The sequence below is a fragment of the Periplaneta americana genome, chromosome 14 (genome assembly GCF_040183065.1).
Source record: "Periplaneta americana isolate PAMFEO1 chromosome 14, P.americana_PAMFEO1_priV1, whole genome shotgun sequence".
NCBI classification, from domain to species: Eukaryota; Metazoa; Arthropoda; class Insecta; order Blattodea; family Blattidae; genus Periplaneta; species Periplaneta americana.
This window is the reverse complement of record NC_091130.1, coordinates 23050178-23073797: the sequence shown is the minus strand read 5'-3', so window position 1 is coordinate 23073797 and position 23620 is coordinate 23050178. Positions and strand designations below refer to the sequence as shown.

The 23620-nt window shown below is 35.9% G+C and overlaps 1 protein-coding gene across 1 annotated transcript in view; it reads right to left on the bottom strand.

Annotated features, from left to right (window-relative positions):
• Positions 1–1034: 1034 nt before the first annotated feature.
• mirr (iroquois-class homeodomain protein mirror) overlaps positions 1035–23620 on the bottom strand; it is a 359729-nt gene continuing 337143 nt past the window's right edge. The window contains exon 5 of the mRNA XM_069845095.1: positions 1035–3344. Coding sequence (XP_069701196.1) covers positions 2371–3344 — 974 coding nt within the window. The 3' untranslated portion in view covers positions 1035–2370. The remainder of the gene's footprint in view (positions 3345–23620) is intronic.

The window sequence follows — 23620 nt, the reverse complement described above, 5'->3', positions numbered from 1 at the left end:
ATGAAAAAATATATATGATGACGAAATATCTTCGGTGACAAAATCTCCTCAGTGACAAAAAAATATGATGACAAAATGGATTTGATGACCAAAAATAATGACGAAAAATAGGTGAAAAAGTATAACGGTGACGAAATTCCGGTTACGAAATGCCCTAGACCCGATTGCTTGATGGATAGTAATTTGTGTCCGAAGACATTGGAGCCAGTCGTCAACGGAACATTTGTTAAACTGAATGTCAAATATTTAAATTCATTTTTCTCATTCTCTGAATAAATTCTTAACGAGTCTTATAGCTCTTATTCTTAGAAATATCTTCTAAAATCTAGAGTCAGCATATCCTCATAGCCTACAAAACATGTTTCAAACACGAATCTTATTCGGAAGATTAATGGTCTTTTCCAACACTAGACGTTAAGCAATAGATAACATTTTACCTACCAGAAACAGAAATATAAATTATAGTTTTATTCTCAATTATATTCAGAGCTCACAGAACACTTTTATAACTTTATAGTCTCTGTCGTTGTAGAGAATACACATAATCTTGAAATATAAGTACAAATAGCACGCATGCGAAAACCTTTATACAAAGTGAAAGTTAAATAACCTTTTACCTTGAAATGGACGATAAGGTAGATGTAAATTAATAGAAAACCTTTATTACGTTTTGTGATTAAATGCACGGTAAATTAGAAAATTAAAGTTGAAGTTTCAGCAGTCCGGCAACATCGTCGCTAACACACTCTACTCGTTATACAGATGTAAGAGGTCAACGAACTCGGTGAGTCTCCGTACGTAAGCTGCTTTCTCTCGAGACTTTGCCACTTGCTAGCTTCGTGCAGTGGTTTGAATTTAGAGGTTTTAAAACCAAATTTACACGAAAATCGTTCACGCTATTGAAATACGACAGAGGGATAAATTATTCTTTATTAGATTTTCTATCGATATGGACAAAAATCACGATCCTTCTCGCAATAGTTACCCAATAAGAGATTGTTAAAACATTTGAGGAAAAAATACATTTTTTTTTTCTGAAAAAAAAAAAAGCTATGAACTTTTCACCAATATGATATTGTTATAGGCTAGTTTTTTGTTACATATAACATGCGCTATTCGATCTAGAAATCTGCAAGGCTATTTCACTTCCACCCTGTATGTATATTGTAAGTAAAACAAGTGAATACGGAAATGAAAGCAGGCAAATTGTAATCCATTGACTTACAATATCGTTTCCGACCTGATTTTTCTATTATAAATATTTACTCATATTCAGACATTAATTTTTAAGAAACGGTACGTCGTAAAATAAATAATCGTTTTAGTTTTCTATTATTCTCGAAAGTTGATAGAGCAAAATAAACGCATAGAAACATGTAACTACCTCATAAATACTTTTAGTAAAAAAATTTCATCCAGATTGATTAATATTCGTCGTAAAAAAGTTGATATTGAATTAAGAAAAATAAACTTATGGAAAAATAGATTTGAAAGTAAAATGAATGTTTATGTAACACATATCTATTAAAATTCTCCTTCACTACATTCATCTAATAACTTCAGGGAGCCAACTTTAGAACAAAAAATTATCAGATTTGTAATCAGATTTTTGTAAAAAATAATTCTTTCATGAAAAAATAATTTTGATAGATCTTCTTTAATTAAAAAGTGTTTTAAATATGTTTGTAATCAGAATTGAACTAAATCCATTTGGGGTATGAAAATGTAGCCTATATTATAAAGAAGTGAAATAATCAATAAAAATATTTTAGAAAATTTGCTTGATTTTCAGTGGAGTCTCCTCTTAAGATCTGAGTATTGAGTAACAAATGCAGGTTCAAGATATATTTGTAAGTCAATTGGTTAATGGACAAATTTTAAGAGCCATAATGATAATAATTCAGTATAAAGACAGGTAATTCCTCAATTGGAAGACACATTTAAGCTGGGAGTATTAATATATCACTACATATTCTGAATGCCAAATATGTGTAATTCCAAGAATTGCTCGATTGACTTAAAGTAGTAATAGATTACTGAATCAAAGTACAAACAGATTGTACTTGCATCACAAATTGTTTACATACTTCACAGCAATTTGGAAAAATAGCCCTTTTAATTTCTGAATGATTACTAAATCAATGTAAATTCAGCGTAAATTTCTAAGTCAGTGGATTAATAGGCTAGATGGAATTTAAGAAACATAATGATACGCTCGGTGCAAGAATGTGTGAATTCTCTACTTCGACCAGAGACCCAGGGAGTACAGCTTGGTCCGAAGAGTGACTGTGCGATCTCCACACGCGCTCTCGTGTCCTGGAAACCCTATCGCGGGGGCCACTTGTCGGGGCGTACCTGCTCGCCCTGGGGTCAGGCCTTGTTGAGGTGGGTCGGCTGCATCTTGCCCACGTCCTGGGGCGGCGACAGTTTAGGCTGATGCTGCTCCGAACCAGCTGACCCTGCTGAAGAAGACGACGAAGACGCTCCCGAAGACGCCACCGTCAGGGACGCCGGCGCCAGATTCAGCGTTCCGGCGCCTCCGTTTAGGGCAAACGGCGCCCCCGACCCACTCCCCGCCGCCGCGGCGGCCGCCGCCACCGCCGCTTTGGACAACACTGACGACAGGGGCGTCACACCTGCGCCGGCCGCCCCGGCATGGTTCCCCCCGGTCCCTAACCCTGCGCCGAATGTCCTGGAATATGTCTCTAGCAGGGATACGTCCCCGTGTCCTCCCCCTGCACCGCCCCCGACGCCTGCCCCCAGGTGAGTGGCAGGGCCGTAGAAGCTCCTGTAGAAATCGTGGTGAGTGGGTCTCGCGTAGGAGCCCGCGGGGTGGTGCACTGAGGGGTGAAGGTGGTGGGGGTGCATCGGGCCCCTGTTGGCTAGCGGCGAGATGAGCTTCCCCGCCGCCGCCGCCGCTGCCGCCGCGGAGTAGAACACTGAGGTAGACACGGGGGTGGTGAGGTGGTGAGCGTCGCTCTCCTTGCTGGCCATGTCCGCCAGAGACCAGATCCGGGGCTTGATGGGGTTCGAAGCCGATCCTCCGGCGCTGCCTGGCGGGGGTGGCGGCGAGGACGCCGACGAGGGGTTGGGACCGAGTAGCCGGGGGTGGTTCAGGTGGTGGTAGGCTGGGTGGAGTAAATGGGGTGGTCGCTCGAAGAGGCACTCCGGGGAATCTGGGCCGCTGTCCGGCCGGGATTCAGACCACTCGCTGCCGGTGTCTAGGCCGCCCCCACCCGCCCCCGGGACGCCGCCCCCGCAGGGACCCCGCTCCAGGAGCTCTAGGCGGTGATGGGAAGGACGATCGCCGTCCTCACTAGATCCAGTGCCGGAGTCCTTCGAATCTGCAAAGACAGAGATGAAGGCTTCAAGAAATCTGTGGAACACTGATGATTGAAAACTGAATTGAGTTGTACAGAAGAGACATCAGCTTTAATCTTCTTATCTTTGTCAGAGTAGAGAAGGGAGTCTATACAGTAAACAAGAAACAATTTGGAAAGAAAACTATAGAACGATACTCCAATTACTCAATAGCAAATAGAATCAATGCATTTGGCCTAAGATTATCTACGCCAGTGACCGGCATGTTCCGTGCTCTGTGACGTCATACCACGGAGCCGCCACGCTCTTTGCTCGGCAATCTCTGCATACTGAGCACAGCGAGGAGAGAAGGTTCAACTGAACAGTGGTGGTACGGCGCCTATGCAATGACAGAGCGCGATCCATTCGTCTGAGGTAGTATGGGAACAGCACAATTACAATACATTTGTACGAAAACAAAACTGTACATCCGTGATAAATCAGTGTAACAATATATTTTGGTTTGTAATCAAATTTAATATACTTATAATAATATGAAATTCATAATACAGCCAGCTGCAGAAGCGTTCGCATTATGTAAATGAGGCTCCGAAACTGCTATAAATATACAAATATAGAAATAAATAATTTAAGCAGTACTGCAACACGTTGTCTACTCGGAAACTTGAAAACAGTTCAAGTGTTTTTAACAGACATTTTCCTACACAATATACAGATTGAACTATATAGGCCCTAACTTGGTGAGTAGTATGCAAAGTATATTTCAACTTTTGAAACACACCATCACTTTGTGTTACTACCGTGCCCAAGTTAAATGCTTTGTCGAGATCAAACTGCGTTATAGAGTATGGAGGAATGGCGAAGTGTTTGATTTGTGGCAAGCTGTTTCAGCATGTAAAGAAATTCAGTATACAATGCCATTATTCTCTATGCCACACAAATGATTATCGACAAGTACTAGTGCAGCAATTGAAAGATAAATTGTTAAGTGAAGCTAGGGAACACACTCTCAGTGAATCAATGGTAAGCTTAAGGCTTAAGATATAGGATTTCACTAGCCATTGCATAGAACATGCGTTCTTTTAATGACGGGGAATTTGACAAGAATGTTGCTATCATGACCGCAGAGGAGTTATTCCCTAGCAAAATGCAGGAATGTGATTCCATCAAATTATCTCCAAGAACTGTCGTATCATTGCTGCACTGACGCCATTGCGCTGGTGCGTGATAACAGTAATACGACTCAACTGCTCGCTCTTCCAAGCTCTTGAGGCCTGACTGGCTCTTACGTCATAACTGCAGCATCTGCCGGCCACTGATCTACGTTATACCCGCTTTGGGATTTCATGTTTTTTCATTTCATTTATTGTATTCCACAGTTCTTACATTAGTAATGAAGCTTTTTAAGATGTGGAACAAGCCAAAATTTTACAAGATCACAATTGCAATTTGTACATTTTTTTTTTTTTTACAATTTCAATTTTTTACCATTTTTTTGGCGAGATGTAGTGAGATGAAGTGAGGCCGAGGATTCACCAACAAATTACCTGGCATTTCCCTTATGGTTGGGGGAAACTCGAGAAAAACCCAACCAAGTAATGAGACCAAACGGGGATGAAGTGAGGTGAGGCCGAAGACTCGCCATAAACCACTCGGCATCCGCCCCACAGCTGGGGAAAACCTCGGGAAAAACAAACCAATCACACCAAACGGTGATCCAACCCAAGCCCAAGCGCAGCTCCGGATCAGCAGGCCAGCGAGTCTGCCGACTGAGCTACATTGGTGGCTCAACTAATATGATGGAAATTTATTGAGATGCCACAGGGTAACGAGAGCTACCGGAGAAAATCCTGTATTACCTGGACCACGGGCTTGCCCAAAGTAAATTATAAATCGGGATAGGCGAGGATCGAACAAAGGATTATAAGCCCAGCGCTCTAGCCACTAGACCACAGTGACGTCTTACTGAAAAAGTAGCCATACATATTACTTTGTACGAAAACAAGTCATCTTCAATGTTACAAAAATATTTTTAAACAATCATAACTAAATGAAACCATTTTATTTTGAGAATAAAAAATGGAAACCTCTGAATTTTTCTTGCTTACTGAAAAAGTTAAGATATTTTGTCTCCTCTGCTAAATTAGTTTTTGATGGAGATCACTGATTTTCAAATTCACCCATTCAAACGAGAAATAAATTAAAACTATCGAATAATTTCATTAGGTTTCCCAATCATGGTAAGAAATGACGGACTCAATAAAAATTATCAATTTTTAAATCTGCGTTAAAAATAAAACGAAAACGCATGGAAACTTTTGAATGAATGTCTTTTTCCAAATCTACATATAAAATTAAAAAACTGAATAAAACCAATTGCCTATATTATTTCGGTTTCTAAATGTAATTAGGAAATGATAAGTTGAATTAAAACTACAGGTACCGAAGTAATCCGGTTTTCACATCTCGGTAAGGAATGGAAAATTATTGAATGAAAAGTAAAGAATAAGTTCATTCCATTTTGAAGGATATCAATAAAAAGGAATAGATAGATAGATAGATAGATAGATAGATAGATAGATAGATAGATAGATAGATGGATGGATGGATGGATGGATGGATGGATGGATGGATGGATGGATGGATGGATGGATGGATGGATGGATGGATGGATGGATGGATGGATGGATGGATGGATGGATGGATGGATGGATGGATGGATGGATGGATGGATGGATGGATGGATGGATGGATAGCTTTATTGATATTGTTCACAAAAGTACAAAAACTTAATAATTTAACAAAAGATCTATATACAAATGTAGTTCTACATAATAAAAATACAATTTCCTAAACTAATTAATCTATCGCAAATGACAATAATTTATAGGATCAAACTTGCACTTACGTCTATAAAAAGGAATAATAACCATAGAATAAAATATTTGGTTTGTAGAAAGGAAAAATGGAATGAAAAATAGGGAATTATATTATTGGGATTACGAATTAATATATAAATTACAATAACCATCGAATGAATTCGTTCAGATTAGATATAAGTATAAAAATACTATGACTGTCTAATTAAATAGTTTGGTTTTAAAACCAGTGTAAAAATGAGGATAACTATCGAATTCACTTCATTTGATTATAGTAAGCACGAGTATATTGAGCCCAAGATATCAAGAAATCCTTTTTCTGCACTGTCAATTGTTTAGAATAAAAATGGCAGTTACCACGAAAGCATCAAACGTTAGTTATGATCATTGATACAAGGTACCATGGAATATCAGAAATTTTGTTGTGTTTGTAACCCTGATGTTGATAATGTTGAGTGGTGACAGATTCTGAAGAAGTGGGTATTTAGTACGATGTTGTGAAGGTTTATGTGAAATTTGGTTGGTTTGTGTAGTTAGGTGTAAATTAAAAGTATTTTGTGCAGTGCTATAATACAACGTGTGTTGGAGAACGAGTACAAAGAGGATAACGGGTGCAATTCATGGAATGTAAGTATGAGCAGTAACAGTAAATAATAATAATAATAATAATAATAATAATAATAATAATAATAATAATAATAAGAACCCTATGTTACGATATGTAGAGTTATAAAACAGAACTAATCCCCCAAAGGAGCCAGACTTTCTACACAGTACAACATAATTGCTGTACTATTACCAATATCCCTACCTATTAGATGACAATATGAGAGATAGAGACGCTAATGAAGTACGTTCACCTCTCTGTAGAATACCAGATGTCTGCGAATATAAAACATCCCCCACATTAGGATAAAAATTTACATTTTCCTAACGTTTCCCATAGCAGTATTAGTAGCAGAAGCAGTAGCAGTAGCAGAAGTGATACTATTAACATTAGTATCAGTAATACTAGTAGTAGTAACCATAGCAGCAGTAATATCAATAATATCAACAATACTAGGCCTACTATTACTAACAGAAGCAATAGCAGGAATAGCAGTTGGATCACTAGAAGTAGTAGGCTATAGTAGTAATAATATTACTAGTAGCAGAAGTAGAAGTAATAATAGCAGCAATAATAGTAGCAAGAGTAGTAGTAGTAGTAGTAGTAGTAGTAGTAGTAGTAGTAGTAGTAGTAGCAGTAGCAGTAGTAGTAACATTATTGAATGGTAATAGCAGTGCAGTAAGTAGCATCACGAGTTTTAACAGTAGTAGTAAGTAGTATCAGAAGTCGTAGTAATAGGAGTAATAGTAATTAGTATCAGGAGTTGTAATAGCTGGAATAGTAGTAAGTAGTAAGTATCAGAAGTTGGAGTAGCAGGAGTAATAGTAAAAGTATCAGTTGTAGTAGCAGGAGTAGTAGTAAGTAGTATCAGGAGTTGTAATAGCTGAAATAGTAGTAAGTAGTATCAGGAGATGTAGTAGCTGTAGAAGTAGTAGTGAGTAGTGTCAGAAGTTGTAGTAGCAGTAGTAGTAATAAGTAGTAAATAGTTAAGTTGTAGTAGCAGGAGTAGTGAGTAGTATCAGGAGTTGTAATAGCAGTGAGCAGTATTAAAAAGTAGCAGGAGTAGTAGTGAGTAGTGTCAGGAGTTCTAATGCCAGGAGTAGTTTTAAGTAGTAGCAGGAGTAGTAGTTGGTAGTATCAGGAGTTGTAATAGCAGTGAGCAGTATTAAAAAGTAGCAGGAGTAGTAGTGAGTAGTATCAGGAGTTGTAATAGCAGTGAGCAGTATTAAAAAGTAGCAGGAGTAGTAGTGAGTAGTATCAGGAGTTGTAATAGCAGTGAGCAGTATTAAAAAGTAGCAGGAGTAGTAGTGAGTAGTATCAGGAGTTGTAATAGCTGTAGAAGCAGTAGTGAGTAGTATCAGGAGTTGTAGTAGCAGTAGTAGTAATAAGTACTAAATAAGTTAAGTTGTAGTAGCAAAAGTAGTAGGCCTAGTGAGTAGTATCAGGAATTGTAATAGCAGTATTAAAAAGTAGCAGGAGTAGTAGTGAGTAGTATCAGGAGTTCTAATACCAGGAGTAGTTTTAAGTAGTAGCAGGAGTAGTAGTGAGTAGTATCATGAGCTGTAATAGCAGTGAGTAGTAGTAACTAGTATCAGAAACTGTAGTGACCTAATGAAACCTCCCACATTTGAAAGGATAATAAAACAAAAAGGATTGAAAAGAGAAACTTGTTTATGCAAAATTATGCAATGAGTGTGACAACAGTTTGTAATGACTATGTTTTGAAAATGACGTGTGGTGTTGTTCATTGCGAGCAATACATATTTCAAGACGTGTCATGTCTTGTGGTATAGCTGCTACCTCCGCTTGAATTAGTCTCTTGAGTTCGGCAAGACTGTGGGGCTGAAGTGTGTAAACCTTAGCTTTAAGGTGACCCCAAAGAAAATAAATCATTTGGGGCGAGGTCTGGTGAACGGGGCGGCCAAGCAATATCCCCGCGTAACGAGATCACTTTTCCAGAAAACGGGTCTCTGAACACTTGCGTACGCGCGATAAGCTTCTGACCTATCCATAATAACGACTGAACACGACAGGAAAGTGGTGGAAGAACGTGCCGAACACCACTTCTCTCACCTCTCCCCTCCCCTCCCCTCTCTCAGCACTGACAACGCTACAGCCGATCAAAGCATGGAAAGTTTTAATGGGTAGTATGGGGTTTTATTGACAACAATCGTAGTGTCATTGCCATACATTAGCACATAGTAATTCATCTCATAACACAGTATTTAGTTTACAAACTGATTTCAATACCATTTTATATTTTTTAATAAACAAGTTTCTCTGTGCAATACTTTTTTATTTATTCGCCTTTCAAATGTAGGAGGTATTTTTGGGTCACTCTGTAGTAACAGTAGTAAGTAACATTTGTAGTAATTAGTATCAGGAGTTGTAATGACAGGAATAGTAGTAGTAGTAGTAGTAGTAGTAGTAGTAGTAGTAGTAGCAGCAGTAGCAGTAGCAGTAGTAGTAGTAATAGGAGTAGAAATAGAAAATTTAGTAGTAGTGGTAGTGTTTATGCAGCGGAAGCAGCTGTAATACAGTGGCGAAGCTCTTAGGAGCTTTTGAGGCTTAGCCCACCGAAAAATGTTTGAGTTATACCTAGTAACAGGAGGCCTATAAATTTGTAATAAAGATGTATAGTAACACTTGGTTTCACTCCGATCCTTCTAATTAAGTTTTTGGTTGGCTTAGGATTTATAGTAATCAAATATTTACTGTTGGAGTAAATGTGAACGTTGTCATTGACAAATGAGCTTCCTTGCAACACACGCTAACACGACAATATAGAAACAACAGAGTACCCTTATTTGTAAACAAGGATTTCACCACAGTTGCAATGTACGTGGCGGACCAAAGTAAATTATTATGAGGGTCCACTATAATTTCCAAAAAAAAAAAAAAAAAAAAAAAAAAAAAAAAAAGACTCATAGATAACATTTTCTTCTAGGGAAACCACAAAAGTTAGGTCTACAGAAAAATTTTATTAGACTTTTTTGTTCAATAATTTATTCTCTATCACCGTTTTTTTATAGTTTATATCGTTTACATTCCGTATAATCAACTTTCAAAATTGTAGGTCCAGAACTAGTATCCTGAAACTTTGAGACTTTTTCGCATTTAACAATATAAATCTAAGCTAATGGAATAGGCTAAAGTTGTGATGCAACATGTGTGAAAAACAAAATAGCTCGCTTAATCTGTTTGCATGTTACGCTGAGGCCGCAGTACCCCATTTGACGTTGTAACATCCACTGTTAATAATGAGTTGGAGATACCACACCACTGCGAATGTATGTCTGCAGATTCGTGAGCAACTAGCGTTTCTCGAACGAACGTGTTCTTCTGTACGAAGGACCAAACGCTGTGTAGGACTGACTGAACACTTGCTGCGTAGGTATTGGTTTGGAACTTGTATTACCGGACGAACAATTTATCTTCTTTCCGGATAGCTGCATAGAGTAGCAGTGGGGATATCAGTTGTCAGTGCTGGCTGTCTTTGCGTCGCAAACAAGTACCCCTAGAATACATTCCCGTTAGTGTTGAATGTACCCCAGGAATATACAGTGCGGCCGGAAGAATTACATCAGTGGATAAAAATCGATGACTCGAATCAAACCCGCGACTTTCCGGCTTGCAGAGTAACGAGTTAACTACGACTATACTACAGTACGTCCCTCCATTATTATTATTATTATTATTATTATTATTATTATTATTATTATTATTATTATTATTATTATTATTATTATTATTATCTTGAATATGCATCTGTTGTATGGAACTCCATTACTTCCACTGACTCGGCTAAATTGGAAAATATTCAAAGAAAATTTATTTCCTTGTATTCTTATAGATTTTTACCAAATTCCGATGACTATAAATATGAGATTAGCTGTAAATATTTTAAATGCTCCAGTTTATTTGCCAGACGTCAAGATCTTGATTATTTATTTTTTGTAAAGTCATTAAGGATGATATTGATTGTGAATCATTCATAAGCAATATCAGTCTTCGTATTCCTGCTAAGGGTTTAAGATTTCATAACATTTTTTTATAATAGAAAATCAAAACCTCTCTCTATGGTCTGCAGATGTATAAAATATGCTAATTTGCATGGATTAGGCTTGGATCCATTTAATGTGTAGTATACAATTTTGAGTTTATCATGATATATCGTTACTTGTTATTATTGTCAGATATTGCTTTTTATTTTGTTGCATTTGGTCAAAGATTAATAATGACTATTATATTGATTGTATTCCACCTCACTGCCATTTCTATCATTCATTCTTATCATCATTTCTTCTGTTTTGTTTTGTTTTGGTTTGTATCTTCTGCTAAGCTGTAATTGGCCTTGTGCTGTTGTTTCGCACGTTAATATTCTAAATAAATAAAATAAATTATTATTATTATATATCTATTGCTAAAAGTCTTACATTTGTATGTATGTAGGTATTTATTCACACTGCAAATACAGTGAGTGTAAAAAGTATTCGCACGGTGGGTAATAAAAATATATAGTAATAATTAATGTGCTTCAAATCCTATACTCTCAACTTTTTAGACATAAACACAAGTTAAGTACAAGTATACACATTCTCTGTTATTTGTTTACATATAAACACAAAATTAATTGCACAATTCTCAAAATAAACAATTATGTTTGATTAAAACACAATGATACCAAACAAAAATACGAACAAAAAGTATTCGCACACTGGTCTCACTTTAGTCAGTTCCTTTTCAATTTCAATACTTTGGAGGGTAGCCCTTGCATTTTAGAATAGCCTCTAACCTTCTGGGGATAGAATTAACTAAATTTGAAGTAATACTTGCCGGAATGTTCCACTCTTCTACAATTGCAGTCTTTAGAGACTCTTTGCTGGTAATATGCCTAGTTCTAAGTCTTATTTCTAAATAATCCCAAAGCTCTCGATTGGGTTGATGTCTGGTGACTGGGGAGGTGTCTGAAGGTATGAAGGGATGCTATAGAGAATCCACAGTCGAGTATTGTGGCCCGTATGTTTGGGGTCGTTATTTTGCATGAATATGAAATTGTTCCTGATGCCAAATTTTTGGGCACAAAGCACTACATGATCATTCAGAATATCAGTGTAACGTTGGTGATCCATACTGCCCTCTATAAAAGCCAACAACTCCACTCATGCTGAACTCATGCACCCCCATACTAGTACTCAAATCCACCTTGTTTCACTGTGGGACGAAGATTTTTCTTTTCCAGTTCAGCATTCTTTTTTCTCCGCACGAAACTTCTCCCATCAGACTGAAATATATTGAACTGACTTTCATCAGTGAAAAACATTCTGTTCCAAAATTCTTTGGGCGGTTAAGATTTATTTCAGCAAAGTCTAATCTTTTACTCTTATTAACTTTACTGATGTAGTAGTATTTCCTATGGGCGATTCTACCATAGCATTCGCTGCTCCTTACTTAATTTCGGATTGTACTGTCGCATACACTTATGCCGAGATCACATTGAAGCTCTGCCGCACTAATATGCGGATTCTTTTTAATTTTTCGTACGATTGTTCTGCCACTGTATTCGTTTATTTTCCTCTGCCGGCCACTTCTCCTTAAATTTCCGTTCGAATTTCTTTCCCCGTATCTGTCTATGATTTCCTTGATGGTTGACTTACCTTTATTCACAATCGTTGATATTTCACTCAGCGGTTTACATTGATTATGCAGACGAATGTTACTAGCCCTTTCTTTCTTAGGAGTTTCCTTCCCTCTGAGTCCCATTTGACATGATAGCTATATACTACTTGTGATTCTAGAATCAAACTGTCTTGGAACATGCATTAGGAGCATTTTCTTAGTACCATGTGCCTACTGCGTTCCGGATGAATGCTTTTATTCGTCAACAGAGTTGAATGTGCGAATACTTTTTATGCTGTAGTTTTGTTAGGCATTCAATTTATTGAACTATGACAAAACCTACACGCAAAATTATGAAAATTTATTGTGTGTATTTGCTATGTGATGCATTATTATTATTATACGCGAAAAGTTTATTTCATACCAAGAATTAATAATACTTCATTTAAGGTTCAATTTGTAGTAAAAACATCGTCGTGCGAATACTTTTTACATTCACTGTAGGTAAATACCCGGTGGAAGTGGCAACTAATTACACTCAATAATTACAATTAATAATATTAATAATAAAATAATAATAGCAATATATAATAATATTAACAAGGAGCATCCTAAATTAAATGAATCACTTTATATAACATAATTAATTAAAATAAATCTAATTTATGTCTTAACCCTAAGTTCGAACTTAAAACCACGAGTATATACGATATGTTCATACATGCACAAGTACCTTTCAGCACTACACTCATTTCGCTATCAATTCACTCACTGCACTGGAACTATGAAACATTTCACTGACACTATCCTCATTTCACTAATACTTCAAAAACATTTCACTGTTCAAATACTTTGCACTACCACTATAAACTATAGAACTTCACTGACACAACACACTTCACTGGTACAACACACTTCACAGACACAACACACTTTTTCACTGATACAACATTTCAAATAACAAAACACCTTATTATTCCGTAGAATTGTACTTACTATATTAACCTCAAATCGCTAGCCTAGACCCCATTAGAAGCAATTTAGGACGTTCAATATAACTCAAACCTTTTCACTATAAATCTATCTCATTTCTCTGCCATTATAACTCTCAGAATTTACTTTTAAGCTCACTGCACTCTCACTACAACACACTGTACACCGAAAATAAATCACTGGAGATACACTATGTTTCTCTGCTTACTCACTATACTTGTAAAACCACAAAATAGTCTGAATAATGTATTACCGTCTATTAGTAAAGTCCTTAAGCCTATTTTTAAATACATTTTTGGTTATTGGTAAAGCTTTTAGTAAGTCTGCAGGTAAAGCATTCCAGTCCCTGATAGTACGATTGAGAAAAGAATACTTTCCAGTGTCCGTCCTCTGTCTTCTTTCCCTCAATTTATATGAGTGATCGTTCCTTGAAGAGTAATTTGGCGGCTGCAACCTATCTTTTATTTCTCTCCAGGCAGGCTCACCTCTGTATGTTTTGAACAGTGCGCATAATCGAATTCGCGTTATTCTCTCCGTGAGTGTGTCCCATTTTAATGTTGAATTGTTCAATTTCGTTATGTATTCACAATTACGTCATCATCATCATCATCATCATCATCATCATCATCATCGAATAGTTGCGAGAGTTTTTCAGTGTACTAGACGGCAGGCGGTACTTCATCCTGAGTGTCTATAAATAAACGCGTGAGAATTGTGTGACGTATTGTGCTTCGCCCGCATTCTGTTAAAATCCGTTCTATTTATTAATGTTGACAGGATTCCATTATTATTTAACAACTAGATTTAATTTACTTCGCGTCTCTGTGCACGCCGAGTCATTTGAATTATGGGAATGTGTCTGCAAAAAGGGCACACCTGGACTAAATGAAGTTTTATAAAAATTGATGTATGACTTAATAATAATGGAATTAATAGTAATAATACGAATGTTGATAATGGTAATAATAATAATAATAATAATAATAATAATAATAATTACACGAACGATTAGGGAAAACACGGAAATTTTACTTGAAGCAAGTAAAGCGATCGGTTTGGAAGTAAATCCCGAAAAGACAAAGAATATGATTATGTCTCGTGACCAGAATATTGTACGAAATGGAAATATAAAAATTGGAGATTTATCCTTCGAAGAGGTGGAAAAATTCAAATATCTTGGAGCAACAGTAACAAATATAAATGACACTCGGGAGGAAATTAAACGCAGAATAAATATGGGAAATGCCTGTTATTATTCGGTTGAGAAGCTTTTATCATCCAGTCTGCTGTCCAAAAATCTGAAAGTTAGAATTTATAAAAGAGTTCTATTACCGGTTCTTCTCTATGGTTGTGAAACTTGGACTCTCACTCTGAGAGAGGAACATAGGTTAAGGGTGTTTGAGAATAAGGTGCTTAGGAAAATATTTGGGGCTAAGCGGGATGAAGTTACAGGAGAATGGAGAAAGTTACACAACACGCATTATATTCTTCACCTAACATAATTAGGAACTTAAAATCCAGACGTTTGAGATGGGCAGGGCATGTAGCACGTATGGGCGAATCCAGAAATGCGTATAGAGTGTTAGTTTGGAGACCGGAGGGAAAAAGACCTTTGGGGAGGCCGAGACGTGGATGGGAGGATAATATTAAAATGGATTTGAGGGAGGTGGGGTATGATGATAGAGACTGGATTAATCTTGCAAAGGATAGGGACCGATGGCGGGCTCTTGTGAGGGCGGCAATGAACCTTCGGGTTCCTTAAAAGCCATTTGTAAGTAATAATAATAATAATAATAATAATAATAATAATAATAATAATAATAATAATAATAAGAATAATAATAATAATAATGATAATAATAATAATAATAATAATAATAATAATAATAATAATAATAATAATAATAATAATAATAATAGTAATGCGTAATGGGATTTAATTGACTATTATATGATTAGAAGAAAGTATATAAGATTAGAAGGAATAAAGTACTCCAGTTCAATAAAATAGATATTAATTGACTTACTAAAATTCCTTTTCACTAATGTTACCTTTACCAAAATGTTTGAACGGAGCCATCATTTTCAGTCGACTGCCTATGCGGGAAACAAGTTACGATCGCAAAGCATGTTTTATAGTACCGTAAAGAATTTGCAGTTTGAAATGTTGGCAAAGAAAGGGACAAATGCTAGGGTAGTGATACAATAGCCCTGCCAAGACTCTGGAACTCACTACCTGCTAGCATCAGGGACTGTCGAAATAAAATTCAATTCAAGCGCAAACTTACTAGGCACTTGGTCAGTAATTGAGACTCGTTCAGACATGGTTTCTTGTAAATAGTTCTTTTAATCTACCACAAAACATCTCAATATCCGGTAATTTCATCACTATAGAATTTTGTTATTGTAGGTTTAATTTGTAATTTAGTAAATACAAAAATATTCTTTGTTCTTAACTTCTATGATAAAATGTCTAGCTTTCATTAATCAGGTATTCTTGTCGTACTTTAATTTTTATTGTAATTGTAAATGTAAATTTAATATTAATTGTAATCTTATTGTTCATGTTATAGTTGTAATCTACCAGGTTAAATAAATAAATCTAATCTAATCTAATCTAAAAACAAATGCTAGGGAAGTGATAAAATTAAACAAATGCTAGGGAAGCGATAAAATTATGCGGTAAGCAGCCATGTTTGGTTAAAAGACTTCTTTTCGACCCGTTTTATTAGTCGAAAGTAGTATGACGTAGTAAAAGTGTAATAGTCGCAACAAAAGTGATAATTCGACAATGTCGTAATGCTGTATACCTGAAAAGTGTCGCTTAAAGATATGTCAATTGCCAAATGTTACAGTTAAGTAATAAATTAGCTTTATTTCCACTGTCATTTGTTTCAGCCGTCACGTCTTGTAAGAACAATCGCAAGAATTGTACCCCCACCTTCTTGCTAGGTGAAATGGATGCTTGTCACGTGACCTAGGTTTCGTGGTGGTGTCTTTTCTGACCGCAGTAACGAAATCTGCAGACCGCTGGGCCGACCCGGGATCCGGACTGGTTCGTTCAACTTGCCACAGGTGAGTCCACTCCTGACGTTATACATTGTGAAGGCTATTCTTAGATGTAAAAATAATAAATGATTTGCGTTGTGGAGTAAGGTTTAAAAGAAAATACAGGGACATCATTTTATATTTACTTCAATTTTTATTGTACCTGAGTTTTTGAATGTACTTTACTCCCACCCCTTCTACTAATGAAGTTCCAACTGTCCTCCACACAACCAAGGCCGCATATAATAAACAGTACTGAGTTAGTGAGTATAGTACGTTCCAGAAATATGTTCGCGTTTTCCAGTGACGAAATATTGAATCATATTTTCGCAAAGGTACTGTCCGTTTGCCTACGGCGCATCCCGATTTTCCCCACCTGCTTCTGCACGCCCCTCTGTAAAAGCAGGGCTGTCTTAGCTCTTTTCTGAAAACATTAATTTCTGTTAGGAACTGGACGTCTACGTAATATTATACAACTCTTTAAAATAACTTAAATAAAAGGACCTCGTTAAGTAATTAACTGTCACGTGATTTCCCCCCTTTCTACGATCCTGCGACATAACCACTTGGACAGTAGATAGCATGTCTGAGTAATTTTATCTGTGCGGGTCGGGCAGAAGTGAACATGAATTTACAGTACGTAAGGTACTCTTTTATAGAGTAGGTATAGAATTATTTCAACATGAGTTACCAGTACGAAGAACGAAACTGGAAATTGGATTTAGATGCAATAGTCTATAGTGCGATAATATGCACAAAAGAACTGAAGCCTGTATCGAAATTAACGGCCACCATTTTCAAAAATGTGTTTAAATATTCATATTATTATTTTTCAATTTAATTTCATTCTCTATAGTGTACGCTAATATGCTGTAGACAGTATAATATACACTGCATAATGAACACGTTCGCATGGATAACTCAGTTCGTGACTAAAAACACTTATTCTTAATACCGTACTGTATTTTGATTAAACAAAAACCCAATGAAAATTATCGAACTCAAAATCGCGATATTTCGTAGTTTACGTAAATGGATAAACTACTTTTCTTCCCTCCTATACCTAGTAGCGTTATTTGTTTGTGTTTTACGCCAGTATCATCGAACTACAGTAGCAAACTGTGGGGTAGCAAACTGTGTTTCCGGTTCTCTAAAGGCATAGCCAGGTTAATATTAAAAATGTTAGTAAAAATAAAATGATGTCCCTGTATAACGAGATATGGACATCATTTGAGAAAGGCTTCTGAATAATAGTACTTTTACCATGAATGAGGACACATGTTCAAGAGATTGAAGCCAGCGCCATAAAGTGAATTACCTTCAGATGAATAAGTCAGAGTTTAACCTTAAGCTGGTCGCTATACAGGGTGGAAGGTAACCTTTTACAATCCTTCTGGGATATGATATCTCGAATTATTACAAACAAGAAAGTCTAATAATATTTTGTTTCTAGAAGGCCGGTTTTCGAAAAAAAAAAAATGGTCTTTTTTAACTTGAAATTATGATTAAGTTTTTTATGAAACTGCTGAAAATTGTATTTTTATCTCTGTATGATGGTAGAGTAAGCTATGTATGGCCATGTTACTGTAGTATTTGCATGGAAAATAACACAGATTTCGAATAAATCGCGTTAATAGTCGTGTACAAATTGCATGGGAAGAGGGCTATGACACGCTGGCAACACTGTTTCTTACGTACGCAAAACATGTGGTCGAGCTAGGTGTACGGAGCGGACGATACGCTTACATTCACTTCGTCTTTGCAGTTGAAGCAGTTGAAACACAACGAGATGCCACAGGTTTCTAATCGTGAGTATCTGGATATGTTGTTAATTTATGGCGAAACTGGTCACAATGCCGCAGCAACTGCTCACTTATACCGTGACAGATAACTGGATCAGGAATATGAAAGCTGTAGACACGCAAATGGTGGACACTTTAAACAGTACTTTTAAAAGATACTGTAGAGAATGGTGTACAAAATTTAACAGTGTACCTCACATTAATGTACATCATTTTCATTTAGTTTCTCTCTTCTAACTCGTTGATCTGTGATGAGGCCATAGTAGCGATCCTAATGTCTAGCAACTAAAGTTCAACTGTCATTGGTTGCACATTTCTTACGTATTGAGCTTCATGACTGTATGTATTAGAGTTGGGCAACACGATTCTTTTACAGAAGTCGATTCCAACGATTCACTCATACATTACGAATCGATTCTAACGATTCGTTCACGATTCATCTCAGTCTGCGATTCCAACTATTCTTTTGAATCGTCAACGAGTTCACGATTCTTCCTACTCTGCGATTCCAACGATTCGTCAACGAACGACTTACAGGACACTTTCCTTTGCAAACCACGCGTAGAACAAAAACGTTCTACATCTCTAGCATACTGTAGATGGCATAAGAGGCGAGACAAATGATTGTCTCTTTCTCATTGGCTGGAACCATTCAGCATGACCTCCATTAGTCTACAAAATTACCCAATATAATGTTTCTAAATTATAATTTATCAACTGAACCTTATTACGAAGTACATTTTTGCATTACATTTCTATTTAACTATGCAAATTTCAGGTTTGTGTTCATTATTTTCCATACTTAACAAATGCAGTACATATTTTGATTTCACTCTCGCTCGGGAGTATTCGGCACTTTTCGGAAATGTCCGTTGGCAGGTTACATCAAACAAGTAAATAGAATCGTGGGTTACGATAGCGTGTCAATTCGTTACTATTCTTTTGAACGACGATTCGTTACGATTCTTTTGAACGACGATTCGTTGATACCACGAATCGATTCTTACGATTCTTTATTATTAGTCGTTCGAATGAACGATTCGTTCACGAATCGACCCAACTCTAGTATGTATATACTAGTGAACTAGATTGTGTATGTTATAAATGTGGTCCGAGCCCCTACCACGCCGTAGCGGAGAAGTGAGAAGTATGTTCCCAAATTGAAGCACCATTTGTCTTTACTTCAAGTTAGGCGGCATTTCATATGAATTGATATAGGTATATCTTAAAGTAAGAAAATACATTTATTAAAACTTCACTGAACAGAATTATGTTCTTCCACATTGTAACTTGATCAACTAAAGCTGAAATGTATGTCTTAATTAAGGGCATAAGCTAACAACTAGTGATTAGACTGGTGATAATGTGACCACCTACTAGCCACTCACGATAGCTGGCTGTGAATTACTGGATAACAATAAATATTATGTAAAGTTCTATTTAAAATATGTGACAACGTTTAGACGAGACTGAATTCTTTTTGTTCAGTAGTTTTTACATATCATTCAGATAGACATTTATCACAAACTGAAGTCCGCCCTTGAACAATGAGATAGGAAGAGATACGTCCCTTTACAATTGTGGAAAATTTTGCTCTGAAACTTAACTTCAGTTCATGAAGTCAAGAAAAGTGTCTATTCACATAATGATAGCAGTGTACCAAACTTAAGTAGTTTCTCCCTCCAAATCATTCAGAGCAAATGCTGGATAACTTTCGACGCTCCCTGGAGTCATTTCGCTGGCATTATCATCTCCATATCATTCAGGAGCTAGACAATCACAGCAAATTGATAAAGCGTCGTCAAATAACCCACTAACCCACCCCTCCAAATCCGTTATTGATAAACTGAGTTATATTACAAAAGGAAGCGTTGGAAATGAAGTGGTTTTTGTTATTTTAATTAAATGAATTCTTTCTTCGTAATAATATTCAGAGTGTTCACAAAGTCTTTCCCTCATTACAACATTCAGTTATACAAAATCTAGCAAAGCTACAAAAAAACAAAAGTTTTTAGTGGAATATAAGGGGAGTCATGAAGTTTCTTTCACCATACTAGTGAACATGTGCGCCGTTGGTTTCACGCAGTGTTCTGCAGCATTTCTTCGATAATGGAAGCAAAAACATCTGGCACACGTTGTGAATAGACTATGTCTGTCACGTAACCTCACAAGAAAAAATTAAGATAGTTATGTCTGGGGATCTTGATGGCCAGGATGTCAGACCTTCACGTCCAATCCATCTATCCGGAAATTTTAAGTTGAAGTTCCGAAAAATTAATCCCAAAGTGTCACACCATCTTGTTGGAGTATCAACTAAGGTTGAAACTCTTCTAGCTGAGGTGCTATAAAAAACTCTCATCGGAAAAAAAAAAAGGGTCCAATGATTCTGTTATGCATGAGGCCGCACCACCTGTTCACAATTGGACTATTCCTGTACTGTTTAATAACAACATAAAATTGTGTCCGTTGATTTTACAGCAGGTCTGGAATGTAGGCTCATCTTAGAAACACACATGCTACACGTAACATTTTCATCACTAAAGCTAAACAAGCAACAGAAAAGGAAATTTTGTAAGTTTCTCTATATGTTTTGGTATAACCTGCTTTCTATTAACGTTACCAGATTTTGTGTAAACGAATCTTGTAATAAGGGATAGTCTTTCTGGAGACGGTATACTTTTATATGCTAATTAGCAATATGATTATAATACTCTGTATTACAATTTAGAGTGATGCATTTTTAGATTAATATAGTAGATTTTATAGTCGGCTGACATGCTTGCCTACTGATACGGGGTTGTGTTCGGGCGTGGGTTCCATTTCCGCTTGGGGTGATTATATAGTTAAGTTTTTCCCGAGGTTAAGGCAAATGTCAGACAATCTATGGGGAATCCTGGGTCATATTTCGCCAAATGCCATCTCGCTATCACCAATTCCACCGACGCTAAATAACCTAGTAGTTTATACAGCGTCGTTAAATAACCAACTAAAAAAACACATAGGCCTACTTTTACACTTAGCGGAGAGCGTGTGGGAACCTTTCGAATAAGCGAGCGATCAATTTTCTGATCTAAATGGCTCATACGCACGGAATAATATACAAATAAAATTTAAATTTGCAACAAAATGTACGATTTTAAATATTCCTGGTGGAGTAATTTTGCGACTTCAAGCAATACAATTATTGTATTCATTTACTTTCTCTAAGCTTATAGCCCTAAGAGTATGGAATTCAACAAAATATGCTTTTTAAAATCTTAACACAACAAAACTAGGCAGCAACAGAAGATACGTTCAAAAATAAAGGGAGATATACGTCAAGTATACAGAATTATTTCAGAAATTCTTCTGAGTGAATAAACAGAATCACTTAATATTTCAGTAACTCAAAATTTCATTTACTAACTCGTTCATTACCTAACTCATTAATTTATTCACTTGATCGTTTATTTAATCACTTGCTAGTTTAGTAACTCAATAACTCGTTTAGTACTTCAATAATTCACTTACTAACTCATCCACTCACTAACTTATTCACTTGATCGATTATTCAGTCACCCACAGATTGTAATCCCTGTTCTTCATTTATCTACAAACTCATTCACTTACTATTTCAGTAATTCAATAATTCATTTACTAACTCGTTCACCACTCAACCCCTTCACTTACTAACTCATCCACTCACTAACTTATTCACTTGATCGTTATTCAATCACTCACATATTGTATTCCTTGTCTCTCATTTATCTACAGACTCATTCACTTTCGCTTACTATTTCAGTTACTCAATAATCATCTACTAACTCGTTTAGTACTTAACTCACCCACTTACTAACTCATCCACTCACTATCTTATTCACGTCATCTTATTCAATCACTCACATATTGTATTTCCTGTTCCTCATTTATCTACAAACTCATTCACTTACTAATTCAGTAACTCAATAACTTATTTACTAACTCGTTCAGTACTTAACTCATTCACTTACTAACTCATCTACTCACTAACTTATTCACTTACTAACTAGTTTATTTTTAACATATTCCTCAATCTAACAACTTATTCACTTACTAACTCGTTAAAATTGCCACGTTATTTACATATTAACTCATTCGCTTTCTAAATCGCTCACTCTATATCTAATCCGCCGTGACGTGAACAAAGATTGATGAAATAAATAAATAAATATATATATAAATAAATAAATCGCTCATTCAGTAACATATTCACTTACTAACTCGTTTATTTTTAACATATTCACTTAGCAAATCATCAATCTAATGACTAATTCACTTACTAACTCGTTGAAATTACTACGTTATTCACTTATTAACTCATTCGCTTGCTAAATCACTCACTCAATAACTTATTCCCTTACTAACTCGTTTATTTTTAACAGATTCACTTATTAAGTTATCATTATAATAACTTATTTACTTACTACTTGTTTATTTTTAACATATTCACTTATCAAATCATAATGAATTGTTCACTTACAACTCGTTGAAATTACTACGCTATTCACGTATTAACTCATTCGCTTGCTAAATCACTCACTCAATAACTTATTCCCTTATTAGTTTATTTTTAACAGATTCACTTATTAAGTCATCATTATAATAACTTATTCACTTACTAACTTGTTTATTTTTAACATATTCACTTATCAAATCATAATGAATTGTTCACTTACAACTCGTTGAAATTACTACGCTATTCACTTATTAACTCATTCGCTTGCTAAATCACTCATTCAATAACTTATTCCCTTATTAGTTTATTTTTAACAGATTCACTTATTAAGTCATCATTATAATAACTTATTCACTTACTAACTTGTTCATTTTTAACATATTCACTTATCAAATCATAATGAATTGTTTACTTACAACTCGTTGAAATTACTACGCTATTCACGTATTAACTCATTCGCTTGCTAAATCACTCACTCAATAACTTATTCCCTTATTAGTTTATTTTTAACAGATTCACTTATTAAGTCATCATTATAATAACTTATTCACTTACTGACTTGTTTATTTTTAACATATTCACTTATCAAATCATAATGAATTGTTCACTTACAACTCGTTGAAATTACTACGCTATTCACTTATTAACTCATTCGCTTGCTAAATCACTCACTCAATAACTTATTCCCTTACTAGTTTATTTTTAACAGATTCACTTATTGAGTCATCAATGTAATAAATTATTCACTTATGAACTCATTCGCGTACTAAATAATTCACTCATAATTTATTCTCTTACTAACTCGTTTATTTTTAACATATTCACTTATTAAATCATCAATCTAACAACTTATTCACTTACTAACTGGTTAAAATTG